A 9,935-nucleotide genomic window follows, 5' to 3' on the forward strand; every position below is an offset into this window, starting at 1 on the left:
AAGCTGAGTGCAGAAGAATTGATGCTTTTGAACTGTGGTGTTGGAGAAGACTCTTGAGAGTCCCTTGGACTGCAAGGAGATCAAACTGGTCAATCCTAAAGAAAATCAGTCCTGAATATTCATTGGAATATTCATTGATGTTGAAGCTGAAATTCCAACCCTCTGGCCACCTGATGCGAAGAACTGACTCACTGGAAAAGACCCTGATGCTGGGAAAGATTGAAGGCAGGAGGAGAAGGGACAACAGAGGATGAGATGGCTGGATGGCATCACAGACTTGATGGACATAAGTCTGAGTAAGCTCCAGGAGTTGGTGATGGACAGGGAGGCCTGTCAGGCTGCAGTCCACGCCGTCACGAAGAGTTGGACACAACTGAGCGACTAAACGGACCTGAACTGAAGAATATGGAACATTCCAATAACCTGATTGAGTAACTTTTGGTGTATCTGCAACCATGCTTACTTTCTAATTAGAGATAAGGTCTTAACATTTTGTTAATTCTAAGTCTTATTGTGCATCTCTAAGTTTTGAGTTATGGGTTTTGTTTTGGGGTCACAATAGCATCTTTGAATAGTATTATCCTAGCATGATGTTTAAACATTTTAATCTAAATGAAGTTAGTTTCTATTCTCAACACCTTCAGTAATAAAGAAAGGAGAAGTAATGTTTTTTCTCTTTAAGAAAAGATGAGCAATTATTTCAATGATGTCAGTTAAGTACAGTCATTCAATTAAACAGAAGGGCTTACCATGACTTTCAGCTTCTGTTTGATTTTTGTTGTCGCTGTCTGGCCCAGAAGGAATAAACTTATTATTTTTCAGACTTTCATCATGGTTAGAAAAATATGTTTTCAAAATCTGCAAAAGTTATATTTTAAGATCACTAGTATAGAAATTCTCACTATGCACATAGTATATTCAACTTATTCTTAAACAGAGAGACAGTAGATTTTCATAGGAAGTCAAAGAAAATCACATATAGAAACAGGTTTAGAGACTTTCCTAAAGGCTTATAAAATCATAAATTAAAGAATGAAAAATTCAAGATAAATAATTTCTCAAGGCATTCAAAGCAACCACAACAGTTTAATCACTTTGTCATATTTACTTACAGTAGTAGTATCACTAGGAAACACAGCTGCAGATGCTTCCTCATCTTGGACTGTAAATTAAAAAAACAGTTCAATTTACCTATACTGTATTATACAGCATACACTAAAATTAATGTAAAACTTCTGTATTTTTCAGTTAGACCTCCAAAGAAACATGCATTGTTGGGTTAAATAACACATTTAAAGCAAAATGAATTAATCCAAGTATAGTAATTAGAGAGGTCAGTCAACACAGTGGATAAGTTATATTCACATTTCCTTACTACCACTGATAAGCTGGTAAGAAACTATAGTTTGATGATTCTAACTTGAAGATAATACTGTCCACAAAGGCTTAGAGAATCAGATTAAGTTGTGAAATCATGATTTAAAAGCTAAAGCTTGTAGATTTTAGTATATTTAGATAATACAGTTGAAAGGTATATCATATTAAATACTTCTTACTTTTCAACATGCTTTAACCTATATTATTTCATCTAAGCAAGAAAAGAAGACAGTTAAATGCCCAACTAAAGAGGAATCAAAATGTAATGATAGTTTTGCTAAAGTAAAAAAAATCCTGGTTTGTATATAAATTAATTTGATGCCTGTAAAACACTATTTGCTTCCCTGGTAGCTCAGATGGAAAAGAATCCACCTGCAAGGCAGGAGACCTGGGTTCGATTCCTGGGTTGGGAACATGGCAAACCACTCTAGTATTCTTGCCTGGAGAATCCCCATGGATGGAGGTGTCTGGTAGACTACAGTCCCTGGCGTTTCAAAGAGTTGGACACAACTGAGTGACGAAATATGGCAAAATACTATTTGATTCACTTGAGATTTATCTCAATCAACACTACATAGAATAAAATTATTCTGAAATAGTAACATATCTAATGAAGATAGATTCTCTAATCTGGTTACTAATTATCTTTCCATATAATTTTTTAACAGAAGCATTATAGGTGACAATTTATCAACACTGTCTTATATAATATACATTCACGGGTATTACCTATGAGCACAGTAGAACTAAGTGTTGGTGGTGTGGCCAAAGAACTTGACCAAGACATATCAGGATCCACCTCAGCTCCTAAACTTTCAGAAATACGTTTCGGTGTCTGACCCTGAAATAAGGAAAATCGTTTATTTCATAGAAGTGAACAGATGCTTGAGAATTTTTCTATTCACTTATTTTTTTTCATGTATCACTTATCGAATGCCTACGTGAGTCAGTAGGTACATAACTGTAAGACTTAGGGCAAAATTACAATAGCATTGTCAAATTCTTAATTACTACATAGTATTATACAGTAAAAATAAACTATTTACCTTTATGAGCTTTGGTGTATGAAATAAACTTCCACATACCACTGGGGATAAAACAAGAGACAAAACTACTAAGTTTTATATTTATTAGAATTAACAGTATATGAAAAATAAAAGGCCTTGTTTTTAATCATACCCGACTTTTCTCTTTGTGGTGTTACATGTGTACATCGCAGAACAACAGGACTAAAAGGAAACAAAACAAATCCCTCAGTTATTCAAAGAGAATGAAAATAGCAAAAAAACCCCAAAATACTAATCTTATTTTAAAAAAGGAATCCCAGTCATATCAATTAGAATTATACTAGTTTGTAATATTCTTAGATTACTTTTTAAAAAAGGAAATATCTCATGAAGAATTAAGTAACCACTAAGTTATGTTTAAAATCCCCATTGAAAGTAATGTATAAAGTAGTCACAAATTTTAGGTGCTAGGAATTGTATATTTTGAATTCAAAAATTATATAAAGTGAATCAAACTCTCTGCACAGATTCAGAGTATACAAATTATTTTAAACTGGATATTTCAAAGGCATTGCTTTTCATCATTTATTTTTGTTACATAAAAATTCCACAGATACACAGAAAAACACTGAATTAAATGTTATAAGAAAAACAGTAAATGTTTCTAACATAAAAATTATTGTATTTAAGGATTTTTCTAAAAGGAAATTATTTTAAAATAGAAGATCCTCTACCAGGCTCTAAGGCAAGATATTACAATGATGATTAGATTCATCTCTATAAAAAATGTATCATATATAGGAAAATGTTTCCTTTATTTTAATACAGTCACTTCATCATACCTTTCACTAAGAGAGGAATTTGGAGGTGGGCTGATAACATCATTTGCTTGATTGATTTTAGCCTTCACCCTGCAACAACTTTTGTGTTTACTGTTGGCAATATCCTTTCCTGAAACATACAATAAGGCAGTGAGGATGTATATGTTCTGGATTGTGAATTTTTATTCTGTAGAAATATTTAAAAATAAGTCTCATCTATACTGGAAGGAGAATATATGGGGAATTCATTCTGAAGTGAATTCCTTTCCAAAAAGTGATGTCTCAAAGAATGTCTGACTCCATTCAACATTTATGTATATAAATGCATAAAACACTTCGAATACAGTTCAAGATCAGTGGTTTCCAGGGGTCTAGGCACAAGGAAGGGTGCATAGGTAGAACATAGGGGATTTTCAGGGTAGTGAAACTATTCTGTATATATTGTAATGGTGAGTATATGACATTACACATTTGCCAAAGTTCAAAGAACTATACAAAAAAATGAACCCTAATGTAAACACAGGATTTTATTTAACAAAAGGTATCAATACTGGGTCAGCATCAAAAAGAAAACACAAAAGAATAGAAACTGTGAGAAATAAAAAGCAAAAAAAAAAAGAACTGGACAAAACAAAGTTCACATCCTAATATTTTCCAAATAACTTGAGGATCTCATATATAAGCAAAATGATGGTTAAAATAAACTCATGTGATTTCATGCAAAAGGAAAGACTTATAAGAAGAAGAAATAGCAAACTTCCTCATGGAATTTAATGGATAATTAAAAAAATATATTTTAGATATTAGAAGTGAACTAAGTAGGTGAAAAATAGCTTAAGTCTTACATTTCAATACTGAATTTAAAGTAAACTTAAAAGCAAAAGGTCTTAAGACTGGTCAACAGAATTATTAATGTACTATAAGCTTAAAAAAGTTAATGCTTCTGCTGTGAGTTCACAGCAGCCTTATTAATTCATTCCTATCCTTCCCTGGTTATAGAAAGACCAATCCCAGCATATTACAATTAGAAAATAAACCACCAACTCTAGGTATGTCTTTCAAGGTTCAATTAATTCAGTATATGTCATTTTACAGAGCTTTTCCTGATGATACTAAGACAGGCGGCTGTTTCCTTTGCTATGCCCACAACACAGTGCTTTGTACATGCTCCTATTATAACATACACCAACCAGCATATTTGTGTATTTTCTCCTATACAGGACTGAGGTCCAGAGGTCAAAGGCCATCTTATTCATGTTTGTATCCTTAATGCCAAGCAAGCTACTAGGCACAAAGTAAGCACAGGATGTTTGCTGAATGGATGATTCCCTTTCTCAAATGGATGATTTCCACATTTCATTTGTTTCACGTTCCCTAAGGCTCTATCCTAGCCCTCATCATGATCAATTTTCTTACCAGATGTGATGACTTTTTCACTTTTCAAACAGAGTTGATTTCTACAGCTTTCTCTCCCACCTGTATTCTTTCTTTAGCTTCAGACTTATATTCCCCAGAAGTTCTCAGGACATCGCCACCTTCACATCCCAGTACTATCTAAAATTGCAGTCCAAACCTACCTTTTTTTCAATCCTTTCAAACCTCTTCCCTCTCAAACCAGCTTTTCCCCCAGAGTTTACAATTTCTACGAATGTCACCACTATGTTCTCAGTCATGCCCTGGACCTATGATTTGATCCTTTCTTGTGAATTCCCCGTATTAAGGTTAATGCAGGGTCCCCTATTTCTACCTTCCATATCCACTTTCAAGACCATTATTCTAACTCAGGCACTTGCCTCCCATCACCTGGAACATTATATATATGCCTGCTAATTGATATCAGTCCTGGGTGTTCATTGGAAGGACTGATGCTGAAGCTGAAACTCTAATACTTTGGCCACCTCATGCGAAGAGTTGACTCATTGGAAAAGACTATGATGCTGGAAGGGACTGGGGACAGGAGGAGAAGGGGACGACAGAGGATGAGATGGCCGGATGGCATCACTGACTCAATAGACATGAGTTTGAGAGAACTCCAGGAGTTGGTGATGGAGAGGGAGGCCTGGCGTGCTGCGATTCATGGGGTTGCAAAGAGTTGGACACGACTGAGTAACTGAACTGAATTAATCTCAATGCCTGCAGTCTTGTCTTCTATGAGTCACCAATTAGTTTAAAATGTACCATCATAACCTCTATTTCCAGAGATTTTAACTGAATAGATTCAGATAAGTGCTTGGAATTGTTTTTTTCAATCAGCATTTCAGGAGAGTCTAATGGTCCAGGCATCACATTTTGAAAAGCACATCTCCAAAGACAGCTGCCAAATCTTTAGGCTTTCTAAACAAGATATTCATTTATTCTACAAATACTTACTGAACACCTACTATGTATGCCATTAGGTATGCAATAACATATAAGAAAATCTTTGCCCATTACCTACACTCCCTTTCATGTGTGCGCTTCCTAATACCATGAGTTTCCTCTTTCATAGCACTTATCATAGGACAATTGCTTAAGTAAGATTCCTTCACTAGAAGCTAAGTAAGTGAAACAGAGACTACTTCTTAGAAGCTAGGAAGTATACTTCCTAGAGAGATGAGTCAAGATCTGAAAGACGAGGCAAAAGCTTAAAAAGTAAGTACTAGGCAGTGGTAACAATATGTAAAGAGCCACAGAGCATCAGTTCAGTTCAGTCGCTCAGTCGTATCCGACTCTTTGCGACCCCATGAATTGCAGCATGCCAGGCCTTCCTGTAGTTCCAGAAAACAAAATTCAGTATCACTAAATGGTAAACTGGGAGTGTGTAAAAAGGCAATTATGGCAAGATGAGGCAAGCATTAATGAGAACAAACTATAAAGGACCTTGTAGATCATATTAAAGAGTCTGGATTTTATCATAAGGGCAAAAGAGGGTAATCATAGGTTTGAAGCAGGAAGTAGCATGATTAAATTTACATTTGTTTTCTCTGTTCAACAACTTATCAAATAAATTTAATTTCTTTAGCCTAGCATTCAATGTCTGCCACCGATCTGGTTTTTTTTTTTTTTTTAAGCCTCAGGTTATTTACTAGTCCTTTTCAAACATACAACACTCCAGTCTGAATTACTTGATATTAACTTCACAAACTACATATTCTTCCTCATGTTCTTCCTATGCCTAGAACATGCCCACTCTACTCCATCTTCCAATTTCTGAATCTCACTTATTCTGCAAGGTTTAATTCAGTTGAATTATTCCCTTAACTGCCCTCAATACTATTTATGCTTTCTTTCTTAATTCTCATTATACTTTTTGTACTTTTCTTCTGACATGTACCACATTCAACCTTAAACTGTACAAAATTTGTATACTGTTAGCTCCTCATACTAGAGTACTACTCCAAAGAAAGAGTATGTTACTTAAGCAAGTGATAAATATATAATCTTCTTATAAGTTGTAAACACCTGGCATGCAGGCCAGAGAAAGTGCTACCAAATCAAAAGCCATTATAGCTATTGTTAAAAAAATACCTCTGTCCTCTTTGACGGCCTGCAAAAATAGTTTAGTTCAACATCAAAACAAGCCCTAGGTTTTTCTATATAGGAAAGATATAATTTATGAAGTCTCAGTGGGCAGGATATATTAATCAAAGGAAGGACAAAAAGGAACATTTATCAAGGACCTACATTATTTTATTTAATCTAAACCTAGGTAGTATTTTAATCATTTCCACTTTTCAGGTGAGGAAAGTGGCCAGAGAGATCGATCTGACCAACCTGATATAGCTAACAACAGAGATGGGATTTTTAGCACAGGTTTGTCTGAATTACTGGTCATATTTTCCTAGTCAACTACATCACATTACTTACCTGAATCCGATCTGAATTTATGTAATTCCTTTAAAGGAGATTGGTACAGTGGCAGAGTTAGACTTTGCTCTTTGAATATTACAGGAGTTGAAGCCAACTGATGATAAGGTTTCCTTTGTGGTGTTTTAAATGGGTTTGTTTCGTAACTGCTGATTTTATATTCTAATTCTTCTGAAAGTTCAGAATTACAGGGTGGAGCTTCTGAAGAAAGTTCTTCAAACCAATTAAGGCTTATTGGTCCTAAATCTGTAAGGAAAATAAAAATCGTGACACAATAAAAACCATGAGCCAGTGAAGATTATGATACAGAAAAGGGTGCTTGAGATTTTGACTGTGAATTACATTTGCTGCTGCTGCTAAGTCGCTTCAGTCATGTCCGACTCTGTGCAACCCCAGAGACGGAAGCCCACCAGGCTCCCTCCTCCCTGGGATTCTCCAGGCAAGAACACTGGAGTGGGTTGCCATTTCCTTCTCCAATGCATGAAAGTGAAAGTGAGAGTGAAGTCGCTTAGTGTCTCCGACTCCTAGCAACCCCACGGACTATAGCCTATCAGGCTCCTCTGTCCATGGGATTTTCCAGGCAAGAGTACTGGAGTGGGTTGCCATTGCCTTCTCTGGTGAATTACATTTAAGACATACTAATTAACATATTATTAACTGGAGGATTTTTGCAGAAGCTAACACCAGTGATTTGTTATACAAGTAAATACTGAAGCTTCCCTGGTCAGTAACGTTTGTGTAAGAAAGACGTAGTAATACTTAGTCAATAATGAGTTCAACAAGTTCATTAGTCTGTTCTTTTATGAATCTGTAGTAAGGCAGAACAGAAATTTTTTACAAGATTATTAGCTATATTAGCTTCTTAAAGTTTTCTTTTATATTCACGATTCAGAAATAAAAATCATCCACAGTAAGAATGCAACCCACAGATACAATACTACATAAATGGCTGTGATAAGTCTATAGGTACACAAGACATACAGACTCACAAATCAAGCGGAATAGATTCTCTGTTAGAGAACAAAATTTCTCTTATGTTCTATACTTAAAGTAGTGGTTCTCAAAATGTGGCCTGTGGACCACTTTGGGGGAGGTTCCCCAAGACCCTTTCAAGGGGTCTGTAAGGTCAAAACTGTTTTCATATTAGACATCATTTGCCTTTTTCCCAATGTTGACATTTACAGCAGTGGTGGGTAAAATTGGTGACAGCTTTGCCTGAATCATGGCAGTGGCCACAAACTGTACTAGGAGTTACTATATTTTTCATCACCATGAACTTGTTACAAAAAATCATAAAAGCAAGTTTAACTTAAAGTGTCCTTAGTGACAAAATGGAGAGCACACATAAAACCATTTCTGCATACTGAAGTACAATAGTTATTTGGAAAAAGCACTCATGTGATGAGTTGTGAGCTGAATTAGCACTTTTCATGGAAAGCCATTTTTGCTAGAAAGAATGACTAAGTTATTCTGAGTTGGGTATTTGGTGGACATTTTCTTGAAATGTCCTGTTACTGCAGGGAAAACAATAGTTTGCTGCCAAAGATAAAATGTGAGTTTTCAAATGAGAATTAGAACTTTGCTCTCTGTGAGCTTGACATCTTCCCAACCTGAAAAGACTTTTCTGATGAGATCAGTGAAGTAACCAATGTGATTTTTTAATAATGCCTAATGGAATGTGTCAATATTTGGTATATTTCTGTAATTCAGAACATCAGTATTTTTCAGAGAATCAAACCATGGATGATGTCACAACATGGGTAAAAGATTTATTCAGGAGCAAGAAAGACTAATTGAATTTAATGTAAAAAGAGTACAAAAAATTCATTACATGGTTTCAGATTCCACATTGCAACTTTTAAGAAACTCCCACTTAAGTTTGGTATAATACCAAAGAAAACTACCCACAATAAAGTGAAAACAGTTAAAAACACTCCTTTTTCTAACTACATTTTCTGTGTAAGGTATGGTTTTCTTTATATACTTCTATCAAACAACATATTGTAAAGAATTAAATGCAGTTCTTTGAGAATGAGCATGAGAATCCAGCTATCTTCTATTGAGCCAGATAGTAAAGAGAACTGCAAAATTTTAAAGTAATGTCACTCCTCACATTTTTCTTGGAAAAGTTATTTTTCATAAACATATTATTCATGTTAACATGCAATGAGTTTATTTTTGTTATTAACTTAATGTTTTTAAAAGTTCTTAGTTTTAATTTCTAATATGGTAACCTAGATAAACATGCTCTCAGTCCTCAAATCATTTTACCAGTGTAAGGAGAACTGACAACTTCTGCTATTATGTTACTAATGCTTCTAACTTGCTAGAAAGTCTCTGCTTTAAAAACAGTTCTACTCATCAAGGGGCCAGTTTCCTCTTTATCCACCACAGGTTCTACACCGATCATCTGGTTAACTGTAAATGATTACTTTTCTGATTTATGACTTCATAAAGCACAGTTTATGGTGTAAACAAAAACGTTAAGCACTAGATTCTTTTCAACAAGCATGTATAATTACACATTTTTCTGAAAACATTTTTCTCTATGTAAAAGATCAATTCATATAAAAAACTGTTAATACCTGCTTTGTTGCATCGCGTCTTAAAAATGTCAAAAAAAGTTGGCCTCTCTTTGCATCCAATCGGCATTTTTATCTACACTATTCCTTCAAAGTTTGGTGAGTCTGCAAAAGAGAACACCAAAACACACTTCACACGTATGCAGTCCTTGCTAAGTGAGTCTGAGGTAAAACCGGAAGAGGTAAACCTGCCTGAAGCTACATTGTTTAAGACAAGAATCGAACTCACCGCGGGCAAGTAAGCATTCTGTATTTGTGCAGTCCCATAGAGCAGCCATTAGCCACATGACTCATCTCAACTG

The 9,935-nt window shown here is 35.0% G+C and overlaps 1 protein-coding gene across 1 annotated transcript in view; it reads right to left on the reverse strand.

Annotated features, from left to right (window-relative positions):
- BRCA2 (BRCA2 DNA repair associated) overlaps positions 1-9,703 on the reverse strand; it is a 52,400-nt gene extending 42,697 nt beyond the window's left edge. The window contains exons 1-8 of the mRNA XM_068984392.1: positions 9,637-9,703; positions 7,052-7,297; positions 3,227-3,335; positions 2,557-2,606; positions 2,424-2,464; positions 2,107-2,218; positions 1,113-1,162; positions 750-858 (exon numbers count right to left, since the gene is read on the reverse strand). Coding sequence (XP_068840493.1) covers positions 750-858; positions 1,113-1,162; positions 2,107-2,218; positions 2,424-2,464; positions 2,557-2,606; positions 3,227-3,335; positions 7,052-7,297; positions 9,637-9,703 — 784 coding nt within the window. The remainder of the gene's footprint in view (positions 1-749; positions 859-1,112; positions 1,163-2,106; positions 2,219-2,423; positions 2,465-2,556; positions 2,607-3,226; positions 3,336-7,051; positions 7,298-9,636) is intronic.
- Between the last annotated feature and the right edge of the window lie 232 nt (positions 9,704-9,935).

This window comes from Capricornis sumatraensis, chromosome 12 (genome assembly GCF_032405125.1).
Source record: "Capricornis sumatraensis isolate serow.1 chromosome 12, serow.2, whole genome shotgun sequence".
Taxonomy (NCBI): domain Eukaryota; kingdom Metazoa; phylum Chordata; class Mammalia; order Artiodactyla; family Bovidae; genus Capricornis; species Capricornis sumatraensis.